The 22557-nt window shown below is 38.2% G+C and overlaps 1 protein-coding gene across 3 annotated transcripts in view; it reads right to left on the reverse strand.

Moving 5' to 3' along the window:
• Positions 1 to 19619, reverse strand: part of LOC121950872 (3',5'-cyclic-AMP phosphodiesterase 4B-like) — a 68619-nt gene extending 49000 nt beyond the window's left edge. For 2 of the 3 annotated variants that reach the window (XM_088085162.1, XM_088085160.1), the window contains exons 1-3: positions 19538 to 19619; positions 16702 to 16757; positions 4734 to 4883 (exon numbers count right to left, since the gene is read on the reverse strand). In XM_088085162.1, coding sequence (XP_087941288.1) covers positions 4734 to 4775 — 42 coding nt within the window. In that variant the 5' untranslated portion in view covers positions 4776 to 4883; positions 16702 to 16757; positions 19538 to 19619. Of the gene's footprint in view, positions 1 to 4733; positions 4884 to 12230; positions 12248 to 16701; positions 16758 to 19537 lie in introns of those variants that run through there. The other variant, XM_042496956.2, reaches the window with a different exon arrangement.
• Positions 19620 to 22557: the final 2938 nt, after the last annotated feature.

Genomic DNA, 22557 nt, shown 5'->3' on the forward strand with positions numbered 1-22557 from the left:
GTCTGACTTCTCTCCAGTATAATGGAAATATACTTGTCTTGTGGTGCACAAAGCCCTCAGAAAATACATTAAAAACTCAACAGCAATGTCTTATTCCAAAAAATTTGACTTGGTTACTCAAGATAATCCACAGACCTCATTGTGAGCAGTTTTTATGAATCTTTTTTCAACCAAAATACAACCACATTCACATCATTGCGCAGAGGGATACGTGCATCTACTGATATTTCATGTAGCCCCACTGAGCTAGCTAATGCTACAGCTCAGCTGAGAAAGATGCCATTAAACTTTACATCACACGCTGTCAGGAGCACAAATCACTCGACGATGAGCAGATGCACGCTTCCTTCTGCGCAGTGATAAGATTGGCGGGTGTAGTTTGTTCAAAAGAAAATAGTTCCTACATATAACCAGGTCATGATTTCTGGAAAGAGACATTACTGTTGAGTTTTTCACAAGTATCTTGTTTGTGTGTGTGTGTGTGTGTGTGTGTGTGTGTGTGTGTGTGTGTGTGTGTGTGTGTGTGTGTGTGTGTGTGTGTGTGTGTGTGTGTGTGTGTGTGTGTGTGTGTGTGTGTGTGTGTTTAGCTACTTTGAGCAACACAAGCGCAGTGCCATCTAGGTCCTTGATATTTGAGAGAAGGCAGACATCTTTGTGCCCGATATCTCCAACACTCGTCAACTCACACCAAAACAGCCTAGATTAATAAATAGGACCAAAAGTAAGAGGAAAAATATGAAGTTTGGATTTTGGAGTGAACTATCCCTTTACTCTTGGTAACTGCTCACATTATAATGTCTCTTTACTGCATTGAGAAAAGTATGTTTCAAGTCCAAATTGGCTCTTCAGAGAGGCCAGAGATCCACTGAGATTTGAAAGTGAGTTTTGAGTGTCCTACAAGAGATGAAGGTCAAAGGGAAAACACTGAAATAATAATCAATGAGTGAAGTGAAGAGAGGTGTGGTGTGAGATGAGTGAACAGTGATCTATGAAATAAACAAAGACAAAAACAACAGAGAGAGGAAGTCATCCCATGTCCTCTTTCCAGTGAAGTGATGAACAGTAATGGAAATGATTTGCCAAAAAAAAAAAGCACAGAAGAAACATGAATGAGAGAGTAAACTGCGAAGTAGGAAGAAGGGATAGAGAGTTTCTGAATAAGAGAGGGGAGACAGAGTGAACGGAGAAGACCGTTAGAAAGTGAGTCTGCCTTCTGATTGTCGGTAAACACAGCTCTACTGACTCCCCTGCTCCTTCTAGGAAATGCAATTTGTCTGATTCATTGTGCTGGTCTGTTTAAGATAGATTCTCCCTGTCACAGAGGAAGAAGGGCGAAAATAAACTCCGGCAAAACATGACTGTTCTGATCTGGGACCGTTTCCACTTACACAATCACTCTTGTCAAACAAACATTATAATGAGAGATCTAAATAGTCTCTTGTCAATATGTCACAGTGCCTTCCCTATCTCACTGCCAAATTCTGCAGTATCAATTGTGTATTGATTGCAGCTCTGACATCTGGACATGTAATTCTAGTTCTGCATTGATCCCATGTCTGCGGTCCACTTGAGAAAATACTGCTGAGTCACCCTGAGTGTACGTCTGTGTATAAACCAGCAGTAGGATAAGGATGCTGATAATTTTGGAATTGAAAAACAACAGTAAACTTAGGAACCGGGATTCATCATATGCACCGGAAACATGGTCATAAAAGGACAGAACTGAGATGAAAGGCAAAACAATGAGTCTGAATTGGAGGTAGTGTATCTCCACTGTCAAACAGAGGTGGAGTGGGTGTTTTCTCGATGAAGATGAAAGGCCTCTCTTGGCTGCAGAGTCTAAACAACTCCAGTGTTCTCTGGGCTACCTCCAAAAATCCTTTTTAAAGACACTGGTATAAATGAGACACCTTTAGAGGTGATGTGTAAAAACACAATGGGAAATCATAGATACACGTTCGGGGCTTGATTGTTCTATCTCTAATATATTTGTTGTGTCATTTTATATAATATATTAAAAATTTGTCAATAAAAAAAAGATAAATAAAACTCTGACATACAAACATTTTTTCCTGGTGCTATTAAAGTTCCTCACATATATCTTAAAGGTTTGGGAGAAACTACAGCAACTATAGCTGTCGCTGTAAGTAAATGTCTCAATAAAGTCGTGGACTTGCAATGTAATATTAGATGGTTATTTTGCTGGTATAGAGAACCTCAGTAATGAGTCCTAAAACCCAGAAATCAGTTAGCATTTCAGCACCTCCGGTTCCCACGTCTCAAAGTCAATTTGAATGGGTTTTTGGTGGGAAGCCTTTGCGGTTAACACAAGCTGAAGAGGCTTTCACATTTTGAACTTCGAAATTGTTGATATGAAGTGGCTAGATGAAATTATAGAACGTCATCAAGCCAAACTGTGCAGAACACAGCTTTTACAGCTTCGTAGTGGTAGCGTAGTTGATTTATAGCCAAACGTGATTGATTGATTTATAGCGTTTCACTTCCGGAGATTGCATGTAGGCTTTAAAAATCCTGAAATTGGCATTCATTTGTAAAGATTATCTTGCCAAACAAAACATGCAAGTATCAGATTTTTTTTTTCCACAGAGCTTATTTTCTACAATGATCCAAAATCCAGTGGAAAAACCCCATAGGCTTTTTGACGGGGTAACCAAGGCGATGTTAGCTTCCAAGTTGGCCTACAGAAACGTCCTCCCTGGGGCATTTTATGGCTGCACTCTTCTCTCCTTATCAAAAAAAGTCAAGGCTTGACATTAACCCTTGCCTGGTACAAGTAAACTGGAATGTCGCTTGAGACTTTTTTGCCCAGAAGTCAGTGCAACTGTATCCCTTTCAAAGCTTTGTAATCCATCCTTGAACTTCAGTGTCTTTTTGGAAACTTTGTAAAATAAACCCATACTGCTAAAACTGATACTGAATGCCTTCTGTGGATATTTATCCACTTTACTGTGAAAACAATGTGTGTTATTGTTAGACATCCATAACATCGTGGCAGTGCTGATCTCAAGTGTGCTGTGCAAGGGAAAACAAGTGTTGGTCTTGTTTTTGGCCTTGAAATGTTCCACAAACCACTTAATATTAGCCAAGTGCAAAGCAAAACAGGCAATTAAACAATGTTTAAGTCAGAATTGTCTTGGCCATGTAATTGAATATTATTTATGTTAATTATGATAAATCCCTGCTGATATTATTCATTTTTTAAAGCTTAATGTAAAACCCAATTGTATTGTTTCTGTTTGAACAGCAGAAAGCACAATCATACTAGTCAAGACAACGGACTCTCGTACTCTTTTTCAACCAAAATTTACGCAGCTATGCATGCTGTAAAACCCGCTTAAAAAAAGGCAATAGACTGCTTTCCCATTGCCAGTGGACCAGAGCCGTGTACACAGCTCTGTCACTGTATTTTTTTCTTTTGGTGTCACGTTTAATGTAACAGAAGGCCGAAAAGCAGGTTAGAAAACAGTAGAAAGCAGCACGGAGGCCTGTGAAAATGTTATTGTCCTTACTTCTTTTTATATCTCTTACTTATTCAGTCTCTCTGTCGATAAATAACTTATCATTGATATTTTAATAATGGTAATATCTAACCATGACTTTTGGTATTGTTACATCCCAGGGAACTATTGCGTGCATGGCAACTGCTGAAAGTAGTATTACTATCTAATACAGTTCACTGAAATACGGATACGTTTTCAAGTAGCCTGCACAAACATTCCTGCCAGTAGAGTGGAATAAGCATTTTAGGTGGTATTAATTGAAGGCTTTCATTCTGAAACAAGGCGCCGGCCCTTCAAAAAATGTGTCTGCTATCACGTAAATCATGGTGCTTGTGACAGTAAAAAATCACCACTAATCATTCCTGACATTAATGGCCATTATACTGGATTAAACTGTGTATTTCCTAAAAGTGAGAAACACCATTAGAGGTTTGTTATATTTTTGCATTATCATAAATACTGAGTAAAATGTAGGGGGGGTTGGAGGGTGATGGAGGCCAGTCACAGCAGGAAAACTTTCATCATCCAGGATGCAGCTTGGCCTCTGAGCTCCTGTTGGACAATGTCAATGTAAGTGATCTGGCCTGCCTGCCCAGTCATAAACACCGGTGGCGTGGAGGAGAAACAGATGGGCCGCTCTGTCAGATCTCTGTCCTTCCTCCTCTTATCCATGTTTCCACTCAGTCTAATACCCTGAATGTCTCCTGGTGTGAACCGTCTTTTAACACCTTCCCTCCTCTTCCCTCTCTGCCTCCTTCTAAACTCTGCATCACTCCTCAACTCTTCTTCTCTATTGTCCTCCTAACTCTCTCTCTCATGCACAGACACACACAAAACACTGTCCTTCACTCCCCCCTCTCTGTTCCAACACACACACCAATCTCGCTCTCTGCAGCGTGTCCTGCTGGATAGCGGTCTGTTGTGTACAGTACAGTCATCTGTTTATGAGTCACCGACCACCGCACAGACATACTGCACCTTGCTGCCTCACTGTATTCCCACTTGAGCTCACTGTATCCTTGTTCAGGGAGGAAACGGAGGGAAGGCAAACGTTACACAATTTACAGTACCTGTGCAACCTGCAGAATTAGGCTATAAACTTTGGAGGCGAGATGCAAATCTCAGATAGAAAGACATCACGAGTGGCTGTGTAATGAATGCATGGATGGATTTATGTTGCACAGATGGACAGCTGGAGAAATCAATACTTACATCGCCTGGTGTAACCCCCTGTGCACTCCTGCTTTTCTTCATCCTGAGGGATGCTCAGCCAGACTCGCTCTCTCTCTCCGACTCTGATCCTCTCTCAGAAAACGCAGCTCTTTCCTGCTTCTCCTGCTCTGGGCAGCTTCAGCAGTACGCCTGCACATGGGAGGCAGAGAGGATGGGGAGGGCAGTGATAAAGTAACCAGTTTTAAAAGTTAGGACATCATGTCTGCAATTGTTGTCAGATGCTATTGTTCTGACTTGGTGATGCAGTTCTGTAGCCAGTCTACACTGCGCTGCATCACAGACTGCAACACACAACTTAGACATAAACACAGACATCACATGAACTGTGATGAATTACCTATCTCAGCAGTTATAAGTTTGTACAAGTAGAGTGGGCATCACCAAACGGCGAGGGACAGTTCTAGCCGGAAACCATGACAAATTTCTGATAAATAAACGAGAATATATAATAATCTTGACAGAACATTGCTTTCTGTTATGACGGTCTCAGCTACAGACTGCGGAGGCAGCTAATTCGGTTAATACAGCAATAGCTCCAGTCAACTGAGCCAATCAAACTGATTGTTTACCGTGTCTGGAGACTTCACTGGAAAAACAGCATAAGAGAGATCTTAGAAAGATGTCAGCATGAAACAACTGACCTGATGTTTTCTGGCTACAGTTTCTTTGCTCTAACCGAACATTCACGACACACCTTGACCATATTTGGATCAACTTACAGCTGTGAGTCAGCTTTCTCACTATGACCATTATTAAAATCATGTACCTTTTCCAGGCTCACCAATAAGAACCCACATATGTGCATGATAATGGCAATAACTCCATTCAAGACAAAATTCAAAGTGCTGGCAGGGCAGTCACAGTAGGACTTATCTACAGTAGGAATAAATAAATAAATTAAAGACAAGAAGGGCTGCTAAAGTTAGCACTTTCTTTTCTAAGAGCAGCTCTTTCTATTCTATCTTCTATTTATTTTCTTTTACTCAAGTGCATTGTGCCAGGACTAATTTCCTTCATGGTAAAGACAGCTATTTGTTTCCACACAAGTTCCATGTATCCTAATTTAGAAGGTGACAACACTGTTGGGGGGAGTTAAGATATAATGGTTTTGACAATAACCGTCATATTTATGAAATGACTGTTCATATCATGTTAATAATACACATATGATGATATCATGTTTATAATCCAGCTCCTCTTTACTTCTTTCCAATCCCTCCCCAAAGCCTTTTGCACTTGTTTAGCGCTGTTTATGGAGTTAGCAACATTAGCTGCTACCTGCTAGCTGAAACACCCTCATGTTGAAAACTGTCCAAACAACTCATACATTCTGAATTTTCTATATAGGGACACTTTAATATGTGTGATTTGTAGTCTTGTTTAGTTCATTAGGATCCCCAGTAGGTAAAGCCCAAGAATGAGCTAATCTTCCTGAGGTCCGACACATAATACATAAAGTTTTTTAAAGAGTTAAACGTGCAAAAACAGTGTTCCTTTCACTCTAATAAGTATTACTGAATAAAATACAATTTGTTAGAATGACTCCTTGAATAAAGACAGGTACATGATAAGAGTGCACAGTTTATGTGCCCGGAGGTCTGTTGGTCCAGTCTTGTACGTCAGTCTGTTGTGAACGCAATCACCGTACACTCATCAATAATAGAAAGACCACAGCTGGTGGAAAACCACCAAAAGGCAGACATGAGTGACCAATCTTTGTGACAGAAATGAATCGACATATTCTGTGTCACTATTGATCACCAGTCTGTGTTCCCCCCACATCACCCCATGTTTAACAGGTGCCGTGCCCTTGTGTTAAAGTAAGTGTAGGACTGTTGTTGGTGATTTCCAGCTGCTGCCAAATCAAGGGGCATAAAAAAGAGCATTTCTCAGCTGCACAAAAAAACCAATTTTGTTTGTAGTTTTCTAAACAACGTCTATATGTGTGGCTTCCTGCTGCCCTCAGCTGTTGTGAAAAATTTGACATGAGAGAGAAAACGACTGCAGATGACAGAGGGTTTAGTGTTTGGAGCATTTGCAAGATTCAGCTGCTGGTTCAAATCTCAGCAGGAGAGAAACGTTCTTAATAATGCATGAGTTTGCATGGATGTGTCCATTATGTTTTACAAGAACACCATTTAAGGTTTTCATACTTCATGATATGGAGGTTTAAAGAAGATGGTTGGGCTTTGGGCAACCTCTTTGGGTTGTTATTGTGACCATCAACACAGAAAGCACTATAGGTGGAAAACTGAATGTAGAAGGAGTTAACCATTTAAAATCATTTTCTCATTAAAGTTATGTATTTATGTAATATTTTTTTCCAGAAACTATAACCAACATAATCTGACACCAATATTTCTCTGCTCCTTTAACCTTTAGCAAGAAAAAAAGCTACAAAAAATACCTGAAATTTGAAAAATAAAAACAAAAACAAACAGGGAATGACCTGGGAAAAAAAGTGCTTAATAATAATAAAATATAATTTTCTATATGTAGTTATGAAGTTATGTATATAGTTTTTCTGGATATTTCTCTGAAGCCTTTTAAAAATATTTCTAAATCTACTAAATCTTGCAACATGCAGGAAATCTTTTGCTAAGTTGCTTCTTGCCTTTTTCCCATGTTTTCGAGGAATAAATCAAACTAATTTGCTCAGGGTTCAAAGATTTAAATATTTGTGAAGTATTGAAGACTTTTTTCAACAGTATATTTCAAAATTAATCTCGACATTTCAACTTTATTCTCATAATTTCGACTTTTCCTCGATGTGCACAATGAAAAAAAGATCTTCCTCCCCTCAAAAATATTTCTCCTGCCTGACCCTCATCCTCTTCCGTACTATTAGCATTGATCTTTTTGAACAGTTTTTGCAATGAGGCTCATTTGCATAGACAGGGTTCAATTTTGCACCATATTTATGCATATTACCTCATTTAAATACTTGCAAGTAACCCAGGAACACAGAGATGCTATTTGCTTGGCAGCACAGTTATTGATGCATTTAACCCTTTGCGGGTGCTTTGAGAAGAGTTCTTTTTTGTCTTACTTGTGCATGTTTAGCAGCTGCAAGAGCAGCGCAATCAGTGTGTGAATTCCCCCTGTAATCTTAGGGTGCAATTAGGCACAATGGTGCTTTGAGCTTGAAACTAATCTCATCCTGCCAACATACTCACAATGACAGTGTTAACATGTTGTTTAGCAAGTATAATGTTCACAATCTTAATTTAGTGTGCTAGCATGCTAACATTTGCTAATTAGCACTGAGCACAGCTGAGGCTGATGTGAAGGTCATTGGTTGTATTGGAAAAAATACAATTTTGTTCCAATGATAGTGCTAGATGAAAAGTCAAGGGATCACCAATGTTATTAGAATTTATCCTCTATGAACTTTGAATAGTCAATATTTAAGTCAAAATTGTGAACCAACTGCTACTGCTATCCTTAAACCCACACTACCAGTGCAGCTAAAATGTTTAGATAACACTTAAAAAAAAGGAAAACCCCAAAGCCAAAGGAAACCCCATAACCTCTCTCTCAAACCCAAGGCTCTTTCTCTGTCAAGTGTTTAAAGTGTTTAAACTTACAACTTACAGTTTTAAGTGTTTAGACTATGATTCTCTCAATAAGCACCATTTCAGAAATTTCTTTTATCATTCCCAAGTGCATATCATGAACTTATTTATATCAATACAGATAGCTATAACCCTTTGTCCTGTACCCTTCCATAAAAGGTCAAGCTGGTACAAACTGTCATTTAATGAATGAACCCCAGGTACTTTACCACACAATCAGAGAAGACGAACTTTAAGAGGTTATGTAAGATCATGTCATCCAGGTCAAGAAATGATAGGTGTGATCCTACACTGGTTTTAAAGCTTTGAACCTATTAGTACAAACTATCAGAGGAAAGCTCTACAAATGTGTCCCATATGAGAAAATAAGAAGCGCTTGCATTGTACTCTATATCATAACTGTGCAGCTATGTTATATTTTCTACCAAGCAGTTAGGGGAGTTATCAGCCTCAGAGAGACCACTTATTTTGAAATGTAGGTGACAGACCCCATTTAATTGTTTGTTTAAGTACTACAAAAGTTGGTTTTCAAAGATTGTGGTATCTCCACGGACTTCTACCAGTGCGAGAAAAACATCATAGTTTCAGGCAACGCAACACAATGCAACACTATTCCAAAAGCCTGAAAGGTTTAATGTTCGATAGAGACTTCTGGGGCATACAGCTCCAACGAGTAAAACAATTATTTGTCCACAATTAAATTAATCAACAACTAATTTGATAATTGATAAATAGTTTACGTAATTTTATACTGAAAAAGTCAAAATTCTCTGATTCCAGCTTATTAAATGTGATGTCATTTGTGATTTAATGTAATGATATTTAATATTTTGTGGTTTCTTTACTCCTCCATGACATAAAACTGAACGTATTTGGGTTGTGGACAATAGAAGACATTTCAGGACGTCATCTTGGGCTTTGGGAATCACATATCAACATTTTCCACCATTTCACTTTCTGACATTTTATCGACCAAACAACTAATTGATCCCTTGATATACCTTAAAACCAGTATCTCGCCAGAATCCTGACAGACTCTTATATTGCACTGGGCCATGTGTCAATGTTTGGACTCATTTTGAAAATCCTCTGTGTTTACATGGTACAATTAAAAAACAATGTTCAGAGGGCTGAGCACACTGAAATGAAACATCAAAGATCAATTTTGAAGATTATTAAAATAGATACCTGCACCTGCATCCAAGAAAATGGTAAGCCTTTTAAAACAAATTAAATTAAATGTTTGTTAAAATGTATTTGCTTAGCCTTTTTTTCTTGATAGCAGCACTTCAGTGAAAATGTCAGAGATCTTCGGATACATCCAGGGAAGCAATGCGATTCCTAAGAGCATTTAAACCTAAAACTCAAGCAATCCGTCAAATCAAAGAAGATCATTGGAGAAAAGACTGGATTGAAATGCACTGCTGCACTTCTTAGAGAAACAAGCTTCAAGTAAACCTCTCATCCCCATGGTAGCTGCCTGTACCTCTACAAATAATTGATTGTAGATGTGAAACGGGCAACAGAACACGCAGTCATGAGGCAGCACTCGAGATGCTGATTGTAAGGATTTGGGCTGGATTGTGAAAAGAACACCAGGGATCCTTGTTGCTGGGCATTTGCTTAATTTACAACTCAAGGACAAAGCAAGGGCCATGGGTGGACTTAGCTTGAAAGCTGATAAAAGTATGTGTTACGTATGTATGAGTTCAGTATGTTGTCTCTGGATATAATGGAGAGAAAAGGCTCTGCAGCAGATTAACTGCATCATCTTCCTTAAGACTAATGTGGACTGACATTAATTGGTAATGGTTGATTTACCATTTATGTCATTTGTCAAATATAAATACCAATTTACTGTGTTTTTCCAGCTTCTGAAATGTGTTTTACATGTCATATTGTGGTCAATCAAGGCTTTCAACACAATTAATTATTTGTGATGGGCTGCCACAATAAAACATCCCTTGCCACAAATAAATTCTCTATTTATGGAGCTGGACGATTCATTAAGAGCGTTGCAGAAATATATATACCGTTGTGTTATATATAGCACCCCACTTTCAAGCATAGACAGACTCTGAATCACGTACAGGTGTGAATTGAGTGTTAATGGGATTGTTTATGTGATAGACAAGTGACCTGCTCAGATCAACTGATCTTTTCAAGATCGATACTTATGACGACACAGATTGTAAGAAATCAAGCAGACCAAAAAACGATATACACTCACAGTGAAAAAAGGAAATCATCAGTGTTGAAATTTCAAGTAACAAAACTTTTTCTTTTTTTAAATGTCTTTCATCACATGTTAAACTTACTGCTGCAAATGAGAACTTTTCAGCATTATCTTAAAGCAGATCCTTTGCTCTTCCTATGCTGACACTTTGCATGTATTGCAGTCTGCCTTCCCTGGTGTTGGTATGTGTAATACTCCCATAGGCCTATGGCATTTTTAGGCCTTTTCTTTAGTGCATCCATGCAGAGAGAGAGATAAAGAGAGGCATGGAGAGAGAGTGCGTGTGGACTGATGTTTTGACACCATAGAAAAACTTCCTTTGATCACGAAGCTCAGTGTTACTCCACAACTCTCTGGTTAACCACTGAAGTGTATGAACTAAACTACAGACTGGATTTTCTACTAACAGTGACAGAGTGGCAACTGCTTCATATAAACGGATAGTGGTATAATGTAACGAAGTAAGAATACTTTGTTACAATACACTTTTACCTGACTACATTTCCCCTAAGCATTTTAAGTTTCTTACTGCAAAATAGGGAAGAAACTAAGGAAGGGTGGAGAGAATAGACAGACAAATTAAGGAATGGAAGGGAAAGAAAAACTGCATTTTGTTCTTTAAATCCTTTGAGTTGCAAAAAAAATGTTATTTTCTTCGAATGTAATGTGGGCTCCATTTTTAAGGCTGTGTATGGTGTGAATTCTCAAAATTCTGACTGTTGCTTTTTTTATTGCCAGCATTTAGCCTTCTTGTACTTTTTATACTTAAGTACATTTAATATCATAAAATTACCTTTGATACTTGTCAGTGAATATCAGATACTTAATGACTTTTACACAAGTAATATTGTAATAGGAGACTTCTACCAAAGTCGTTTTCTGTAAAATATCTGTACTTTTACTCAAGTATGGCTTTCAGGAACTTCATCCACCGCTGTTAACAGTCCAACCAAGGCTGAATACACATCACAGGTCTGTATTATATGTGTCTGCTCTATGAAATGCCACGGCACTACATTTCATAACAATTCCTATAGTCAGCAACCAAAATATCGACTAGGCTGTAATCACTTGAACTCTGGTTAAAATCCTTCTTACCCTGTGTATCCTGGAAGAGACGTCAGTGACTCACCATCTCCACTGGCTCTGGACATTAATACTTTAAGTAAGTATGGTAAATGAATATATCTGTGTTGGATGATATGAGTGTCGTATATAATCTAAATGCTCTGACAATTTGTACAGTAAAAGGGCAACTCACAACACTATCATGACAACCAGTGTTTGCACTTCTGTCATAAGACTGCATTGCTGGCAGCAGTGAGAATATCTGCTGATCTGACCAGTCAATCTATGTTACACACCCTTTGTGCACAATGGAGAGCTGTAGAGGGCAAGTCAGTCGCCGTCAAAAATTTAAAATCGCTGGACACCCACACCCAAATCATGCGTGGAACTGCATTATTATGTTCCCTCACTCTGAAGTCAAACAATGAAGGCTTTCAAAGCCATTTGCGTGCCACAACCATGATGAGTTAACTTTAAAGTGGTCACTCATTAACAACCTGAGAAATCAAATTTACTGTGAACTGAAGAAAACATTAGGAACAAAAGTCTAAGAACAGGCAGTACTAGGCACTTTTTAAGCAAACTGACTTCACTTACCCGGGTTTGATCCATCCAGTGGAAAACTAATCTGTATTCTATGTAAGCCCTCAAATACTCACTTATCAAATTGCGAGTTCTAAATGGAGAAGTAGGCAGCACCAGTCACAAGACACCACAGCTGTTGACACAACTGTAGCAGGTCCTGTTTTTCTGTTGGACCTGCCCACATTCATTCAATCAAAACAGCACGCCCGCTTTATTCACACCTTGGGATCTGCAGTTTGAACATAATGTCCCCTGGATAGCACCACTAATGGCATCACTCGTCTAAACTAATTTAAAAATGAGCGTTTCAGTCACTGATGTTCAATGTCCACAAATATACTTTAAAGTTTATCTCTTCTCTAAAGTTAAATTCTCTCTAATGAAAAAAGCCTTGCCTTTAGATTCTGACAGAGCTATACTTTAAAGACCAAATAAAAGATTCTGCAATCTTTTTTATTGCCACTGATTAGATGATGATACATAAAAAGAGATAGACCGATAGAGTTTCTCCTTCTGACCTTGAAACAAACTGCTGTGGTTCTCACTGAAAGGCCTGAAACACAGCTCGCTGAAAGGACTGAAACTCAGTTCACTGAGGCCAAAACCACCATCACACTTTATATATTATACACATTATATATATATTTAGCTCAAAGACACGATTTCAGTATTTTATTATATCACAACTACACTGGATCATTTTACTGATATAATGTTGCATTACGAAAACATTTAAACATCTTTGTTTATTTTTCATTTCTAATCTTCAGAAGTTTAGTTGAAGGTGAAAAAAAAAACACTTTTGACAATCCCTTGAAGCAAGCAGAAAAGAAAGGAGAATAATGTGGGCCTTGTCGCTTTAGGCCCTGAGGTTACAGATTGAGCTGCCTGGAGCACAAAGTTTCAAACTCACTTATCTTATTTTGATGACACAGTCACAGTGTACTTGCCATATAACAGCACAGGTGGCATGAAAAACAGTGCATGTTGCATTCAAGTAGCAAACTGAAAAATAAAGCCGACGTGGAAGAGACAAAGGAACTTGGTTCCAGCAACAAATCAACCTTACCTAACCTCATTGAATTCTGCGTGTTGCACCAAAATGATTAGCTCTCATTGTCCAGATCACTTATCCTTTAACCATGTGCCATGGTGTGCAGCCTTTTGTTTCACTGGTTTTGTATTACGCTCTATGAAAACAAAGTGGTTTTAGATGTAGCAGCTGCAGACAACAGAAAAACATTACATGAATGGCCAGGAGCATATGCATCCATTTATTATTGCTCCTAATGCAAATCACACCTGCAACCGCACGACATCTCTCCTGGAGTTTTTTGTTACTATGGCTTAAAAAAATGTATCCCAAACTGCAGCTGTGGATTACCAACTGAATTTGATTTTAAGAAAAGATATCCGACCCTTGCAACAGACTTTTCATTCATTTTTCTTATTTCTGAAATATCTACATGTACAATTGATATGATACGTAAACAAACATAAGTGAGACGAACACAGACTTTCATGTACCACAACAACAACACTCAACTGGGTGCCATTTGTTACTCAGTTGTTTTTTTACTTACAGACAATTCATGCTAGAAGTCTCTTAGCCCTAACTGGGCGAGTACTCTGTGAGACACATCCATCTTAATGGAATTCATACAGCACAGAATATGATACCAATCAATATTTAGGCTGCAATAAGTTTTAAGGCACTTTTCTAATCTTATCCCTCTCTCCCACACTGTTTGTGTGGGCATGTCCAGCACACAAAGCAGTTGATTCACTTTATGCAGGTGTCAGACTGGCAATAACAACATTAGGATAATAAATGCACTTCATCTTACTGAAATTATTACAGCTATGAATCGCCTCTCCACAAAGAGGGACAGAGAAATTTGGAATTCCCAACATGAAAAGTACAAGTTCACAGGAGCGCCCTTTCATTGAAGTAGAGCTGAAACGTTTGGTCAAACTATTCATTGACTGACAGGAAATTCATCTGCAGCTATTTTGATGAAAGATTAATATTCTAAATTAAAATACAGTATTATCGTAAAGCAAAACTGTCAATTTTCATTTAACTCCTAGAATGTAAATGTCAACATCATTTCGTCTACCATGTAATTAAAATAGATAGCTATCAAACATCATTCAACAGTTCTACCTTTTTTTTTTTTTAAATCACTCACCCCCAAAGCCATATTAGCTCCATGACTGAAAAACAAAATGCCAATCAACACTTGTCAACTTGGATTATTCATTACTGAAAAAAACAAAGTAATTCACGGTGGAAACTTTGCTGTTTCTATTTGCATTCAGTGAAGAGAAGCAGAATTCCAGCAGAGAGGAATATTTGAGATGGGTGAAGGCTGAGAGGAGTTTTTTGAGGAGGCAGAGAAACAACACGCCAATTTGTGGCAGCTGAAAGATGACGTCAGTGTGGAGGCCACATGCAGGGAACCCACTGCCCTACTGTACACACAGAGGGACAGAGAGACAGAGAGCGAGAGAGACAGAGAGAGAGACTGGACAGGCCAGACTGTGAGCCTGTTGCCGCTGGGCTAAAAGACCATTTTAGGATGGTTCGGCTGTCACACCATATGTTTGTCATTGCAAATATCATCCCTAGATGAGTCATGAGAAAGACGCTCTTTAAATCTAATGTTACAGAAACTGGTAGAAGCAGATCAGTTTTCAGTTGTCTTAAAAAGGTATAACAAACATATAAAAATTGATATGGTCCCATTTTTGGATAGTTTATCTGCCTTGTAGATTAACTACATCTCTGTTGTGTAATGGTGTAATAAAATCGCTCTTGTACTATTTTGGTCATCACCAGGAATTTTTTTCTTTTATTATAACTACATTAAAGGGGTGAGTAAATGCTAAATTGTTTGAGTGTTTAGTGCTGTGCCACTGCATTAAAAAAAAGAGATCTATCAAAGAATTAAAGGAAAAAAGGAATAAATAACTAGTGGGCCACATCTCGCCACATGGCAACTTTGAGGCTGCGTGAGTCACTGTTTGATTGCTGAAAAAGCTAAATAATTAAGAAGGAGTGCCATTCTGTCTAATCCAAACACCCACACACATATGTACCAATTACCCCATCGCATTCATGTCATCCAATTTAACATCCATTGACGTATTGCGATTGAAGTACTGTCTGTGTCAGCACTTCACCCATTCACAAGAAAAAACTTTCCAGCTACACTGACAAAAGCGTTTAGAGTGAATTATAAGCATTGACTCAGAGAGTAAGGAGGTAGCAGAAGGCTTGGCAGAGTCTGTAGGATTTGGGGCACAGAGGGGGCCTTTGGTGAGTGTCACCAATTGGCAACCTCCATATCAACATGGCTGAAAATCCTTCAGATGACAGCTGAGACAGAGATGAATCAGTGTACAGCTTTGACCCGTGTCATGGAAATACTCATGAGGTTGAGATGGAAAAAAACCATGATGCACCACCTCCTTTACACAGGTTGGCTACAGTATTTCCTTCTGTGAAGTGACTGCTTAGATGAACGACCCTTGATAGACCCCACACACATCATACACCTACCTACCACTTCCTTGTTTGGCACTTTTATCTTTATCGATATCTATATTAGGGCTGCAAGGCAGGGTATGCACACAATTATCTATTTATGGCGGCCTGTCACAATTAGAGCATCTGCCGTCACATGTTGATTTTCTATTTTTGGAGTTGCACCATTGATTAGAATACCCAGTTCAGTCATTCATTGCACCACATTCTCGGAGCACAGAGCGTACTCTGGGTGCAGACGGAGCAGTAGAACATCAAGCGCAGTAAAAGTGCAACTTAATAGTTAAATGCGTTGGGTCTACATGTTTGCATTCAGTCACCTCTGCAGCAGCTCATCCTCTCATACACAGATCTGATCTAATCAGCTGTAACTGGATCCACAGATACATTATCCAGCCCCTGATTTAAAGCTCATAAAATGGGAAAAAAACACTTACGATGAGTGTCACCTGCACTACGTTCATGAATCCACAAAACATCCAAATTTAGAGAGGGGGACATACAATAGTATAAAAAAGGGACACACACGTGATAAAAAGGGAAGTTTGCCGACACACATCCTACAGTGTGCCTTGGATTTTTGAAAATACTTTTATTTTTTTTATTTGAGGCCACTTCCTTTGTCATCACATACAGATTTTAATAGAGAGCCACGGAGTCGTTGTTTTATAATCCTAGTAAATATAACTCAACTGCCTCATTCTAAAAGATAAATGAAGTTGATTTTTTGTTGCATAATTTTTGCAAGAAAACAACAGTTTAAAAAACTATATTAACATGCTTTTTTTTTTTTTAAGCCCTCGGTATATAAAGGCTTTTACTGTACATTATTCAGCCAAAAGCTCCTTAATACATAAAAGACTAACCCCTTCTGCTTGAAAAAAAAAAGCTAACCACAATATTACCTCTCAGACACAAAAAAAATGTACTCACTGTTGAGGCTCTTCTTCTTGAGCTAGGGCTGGAATATAAATGAGCACACTGTCCAGCTGAAAGACAAACAATGTATGGATTACAATTTCACTCATCACAAATCACTGCAAAAAACTGCCAATATTATGGCCAACTATATGACTGATCAGCAACAAGTACCCCTGATAACGTGACAATCTAATATATTTCTCTCTGACAAGCAAAGAAGGGGAACAGAGATATTTCCCTATGATATCACAATTGAAATAGTAAATATGTAGAATTACTTTTGATAAGTCAGAGTTGAAGGGATAGTACGGAGCTATATAGTGTAAAAGCTATTGCACTGACTATTATTACAATCACAAATCAGATTACCATCAAACGCAACATTCACACACATGAAAACAATACTTTTTGTGTTTTTTTGAACCACAGTTCCCACTATGACAAACACTCACCCAGTGTGCAAACCTAAGTGCCTGGTGCAGACACGGCATGTATTCATCAGCTGGAAGCAGAACATCAGTGTTCAGCCACAGAAAGGCAGAACAGTAAAGCCACCAAGCAGTCAGTGAGTCATCAGTCTGGTAGCCAGAACCCTTTTGACAAGAAGCTGGATGTATGTGCCCTGTTGTTTCAGCACGGACGGGGAATAAAAGGACAGTGCCCAGCTGAGCTCACAACATAAAGACCAGTGCACTACAGAAATGCTATGAACTAGGCTTAAAAGGGAAGTACACCTCTGATATGCTCTTCCTAAAATGCAACATGAGACTATGTAGTACAAGTAAAATGTCTCGGTGAAAAAAAAGAAGAGGTTGTATGTGACAGCTCTAAAGTGATTTCTGTTATTAGTAATAACAACAAATAGCATTTATCCATATTGGAATAGGTTGCTGTTGTTATTTTGGTTTGTGATTGTTGCTCTCTTTTGTCTAGCCTTAGCTCAGTATTACTGTTTCTGCAAGAAACTCCTCTCGCTTCTGCTTTGCCTTGTTTGTCAAAGCACTTTGTAAACTCTGTTTTTAAAGGTGCAATACAAATAAAGTTCTTATTATTATTATTTGTAAAAGAGAAATAATGTACAGAATCAACAATAACTTCTGGGTAGAAAACTGGCTCCTGATTTAATCTATGGAGATATGTGAAATCTGCAAACTTGTTTATTTCTGTTGTCATTTTAGCCGTCACTCTAAAGTTTAAAGATATATAGAGATATGTTTTTTATCATGGTGGTCAGACCTATCTGATGTTTCTACTGTGCTTATTTTATCTACTGCGCTGCTTTGCTGATAAAAAAAAAACATAAACCAACATAAATGACCAAGAAACCAACATAAGTTTGCAAGGCTTAGGGACTATTTTGCCCAAATGCTGACTGTAACATAAAACATTACCTTTTTGGCAAAGTTTAAAAGTTAGATGATCGACTTTAAATGTTGAAAAAAAAAAAATTTACAAAGTGGAACACACGGAAAACTATGGAAATATTATGTTCTCATAAAAGAAAAGTTTGTTGTCATTTGTTTATATGTGATAAATGTTTAGGAGTGTTGTTGATCCCTCTATTCTATTTTTAATGCAATAAATTAAAAAAAAAAATAGATATTACCAATTATTTTGAGATTTTACTATGCAACATCAGAAAGAAACACTCCTAATGTCTTCCCATGTCTTTTCAAGATTGATTTAATTCATTTCAATGTCAATTAAGGCTTTATTTTTAGTTTAATTAATTAAAAGGCCTTTAAGACTTAAGGGATCTGTGGGGACACGTTTGAAAAACTCAAAACAAACAATCCCTAACACCACATGATGAATGCAAAACTGTTACAATCTCTCCCACTCTTCCCTATTACAGCGACTATAAAAAGGTCAGTATTAAGTCTCTATATTGATACAAGTCCAACACATTCAGTCCCAACAGAAATATGATTAGGATTTCTCCTCTAGGGTGAAATAAAGTGCCTAACCAGTGCCATTTATTTTCTGGAGGTCTTGGTTGACCTCATTTAACTTCGACAACACTGCTAAATGGACAGTGATTGATTTTGTAATGGCATATAAAACACTTGGTTTATAGACCAAACCCACAATCCCTCCATTGTTTATTGTTAATGTGGCTTCACTCAGGCTTGCCATCCAAACATGTACACCAATATTCACTTCTTTTCCCACCATGTAGACCTTAATATCCAAATTTGAATACATTTTAAACTCATATGCTTCTCTATAAAAACAAATCTTCCCCTGTAGTGAGAAAAACATATCAAGCGGGGATGTCTTTTGCCTTGTTTGACCTTTTCATCATCATACTTTGTGGAAAGCGCCCTGTGTAGGCTGAATCTGGAGCGGCACAATTTGTTTAGAAACGTGTTTCATACTACAGACACACACAAACACACACTGTCAAAACTGAACTGACAAAGGGAAGAGAAATGCCTACGATGCAAAAAAAAAACAACAAAAAAAAACACAGCCTGCATACAGACAAGAAGCCTACGTGATATGAATCAAAGACCTTTCAGTGCAACTCAAGATGTTTGACTACCGATCATGTTTCCTCGAAAATAGCTTCTATACCGCTCAAATGACGGAAAATGTGCCACCTGACCATCGCGAAACATCATGTTTTTGCAAACCTCCGGAGCTACAAAACCCCTTATTCTTCGGCAATAACTAACTTTAGATGTAAAATGTGCAAATACAGCACAACTTTGAAACGTCGCGCGAGGGTAAGATACAAAATACGGTCGACAAAAGGTGCAGAGAGATTAAAAATGCGTATTTTTCTTGCTTTTTATTGATGAACATAGAACTATTTTCCTCACAGGACTGTTAAATGCAATCTTACCGGTGGCGTTTCCGATGTCCCACGCGCTGATGCCGTTGTGGTACACCGTGCTGTCCCCTGTTTCTCTGCCGCGCTTCCGCAGCACGCGCCCCTTTTTATCAGGTTCCATTTGTGCCATTCGCGCTCGTTCCCCTTCCCGACCCCGCGAGCGCATCGATTGGCTTTGACACCGACTACGCAAATCCTTCCGTTTACCAATCATTGTCAGTGCGCACGCCCTCCCTGGCTTTCCGCCTCTGCCTGCGTCCGTTTGACTCCCAGCCAGGCCCAGAGGGGAGAGAGGGGAGGGGGGGCACTGTATGGATGTGTCTGCTTCACCAGTTTAATGTCTTTTATTGACTCACTGATGTGTTTTAGTTGATTGTCTCTTTGAATATCTTATTGCGACTAGTGCTGTTACCACTGAGCTGGTCCTTTCCCTCACTAAATACATTTAAGTGCTACTGTTGACCCTACTTTGCATGACTGATGAAATTAAACTGAACTGACACTAACTACGTAAGAAACGTACCCACATTGTATTCCTATGATTGTGATGAAAAAAAATAAGCTTTACACTGTGTTGCATCCTTGTGTGGATTATGAAATAATGGACCCCTGGGCTCAGTCATGCAAAAGTTCCTACTTCCTCCCCTACACTGTAAAATTTGCCAAGTTGATCTTACTCAAAATAATTAAACTGAAAATAAATAAAAAGGAAAATAAATATAACAAATCTCAATTTTTGTTTACTTTATTATCTTATTGATATTATTACTCAATTATCACCGTGTGTGCTTAGTTCTGTGAAGCTGTTGCAACTTAAAAATGACAAGTGAAATCACTTTGTTCTTTAAGTGTTGGCAACTTCAGTGAACCAAGTTGGTCTGACTTAACTTGTTCATGATAAACAGGATTTTGCCACTGATGAAGTTTGGAGATCTGCGAGTTCTGTTTTGGTAATATGTTTAGGAATAGAATAGTTATTGACAGGTATGCAGCAGAATACAGATATATAGCACAATATACTTGGTTTACTGAAGTTGCTAAAATTTAGCAAGACTGATTTAATTTAAATTGTCATTTAAGTTGAAAAATTTTCACAAAATTAAGAAAATATAACTACATTTCAAGTAAACTTAACAAATGGATATAAAGTAAACATAAATTAAAACTACTGCTACAGTAGGCTTTTCAAGAAGAATAAAATGTTAACATTAAAACTAAAATAACAAGACATAAGCCTATCAAAAGTTACAGTTTAGTATTGTTGTATGCTGCTGTATATTATAATTTTGATTGCTTACCTGCAAATTGGTTTTGCCCAATGTCCAGCCAAAAATCCCCAAAAAACAAGCAAGGCATAGACACACAAGATAAACACACACACACACACACACACACACACACACACACACACACACACACACACACAATATTTATTACAATATTCATGAATAAAAAGAAAAGAAAAAAGTGAAACAAAAGGGGAGAAGCAGACATGGTTAGAGATGTGACATATGCCTGTCCTGTAGTGCAGTGTCTGGGCTCCTAATAGACTTGTCTGTTGTGCTGTGTTTTGCTTTACATAGAGTTGTTGACTTGTGTAGAGTTGTGCTGCAGTGAAATGTTGCATTATGCGGTGTTGAATTGTGTGCACCTGCATTGCCTTGTGCTCGACTGAAGTGTGTTGCATTACATGGAGTTGTGAACACTGTTGCGTGTGACTGTACTGTATGTTGCATTTGAGACCCCCCAGCAATATATTATATGTTACAATGTCACACAAGAACATAATATGCTGTGTTGCACTGGGTTTTGATGCTTTAAACTGTGTTACCCTGAGCAGCGTTCAAGGCCAGACTCAAGCGGTCTTTTAGAATAATCTTGATGCCTTTGCTGTTGCCAGGCAACAGCTGTCCTGGCACCGAGATGAATGGGTGTCCCTGGGCTCTCTTGTTCCTCATCTCCATCTCTACCTTCATCTTTTATTTCTTCCTTCAGTGTCTCTCATTTCTATAGAGTATAAAAGCAGAATAGCAATATCACTTTCTAGCATTTTCTCTCACTCAGCAGACACCCATGGCCCGTTAAAGTGTCATGTTATGGATTTTGCAACATAGCAAAACTTCTGATTCACATGGTCATTGATGTGAGCTCGGGGGCCGTACGTATTTCTTTGATTAGCATTTTTACCTCCTCGAAGTAATTAAGCCAGGGTTGATTAAAGGAATACTACACCCACAAAGTGGTCATTTTATATTAATACTCACCCTGCATTATGTTGAATTTTTGGGTGCTTTGCCTCCAATGTGAACAAACAATCCTTAAATGGAGGAAATTCTCAAATTATTAAATATTAAAAATATATTAAAAATTAAATAAAAATAGGTCTGCATTTAATAACAGCAAAACTCTCACACAACTCATGCAGCATAATACAATTTCATTTACCCAGTCATATATTAATTTCTTCCCAAACACATCCTTTTTTTTTAAAAAAAAACATCTTACTATTTCAAACACTTCCACACAAACAGTAACAGGCAGACAAATAGTAAGCCTGCCAAAAAGAAATCTGCTCAATAAATGCACAAGCAGAATTCAAATTAATGTTCTTGTGCAGGCTTGCTAGGTTTTAGCGAAAACATGTGTTTGGGAAGCACTGAGCATATGACTGGATAAATGAGACTAGGATTATACTTAGTAAATAGTGTGACAGTTTGTAACAAAAAATGCTTGCTTTTTTGGATTATTTGTTCACCATGGAGGCATGTGAGAAACACAAAGTTGTATTCACAAATTCAATTTGACAGTGGCTGAGTAACTGAAATACAAACAACCTTTTTGTGGGCGGCAGGCTCCTTCAATCAGCAGATTTTCTTGAAGAAATATGTAGATGGTTCTTCTTGATTCACAGAAACTCTCTTCAGAGTACGTCAGTGAGCAAAGGCATCACCACTTCCTTTTATCATCCTCCAGAGAGCTTTTATCTGGCAGTCTAACTTGAATCTTTGGTACATAAACTCGTGTCTTAAACT

Source organism: Plectropomus leopardus, chromosome 12 (assembly GCF_026936395.1).
Source record: "Plectropomus leopardus strain MGB_pleo_1.0 chromosome 12, ASM2693639v1, whole genome shotgun sequence".
Taxonomy (NCBI): Eukaryota; Metazoa; Chordata; class Actinopteri; order Perciformes; family Serranidae; genus Plectropomus; species Plectropomus leopardus.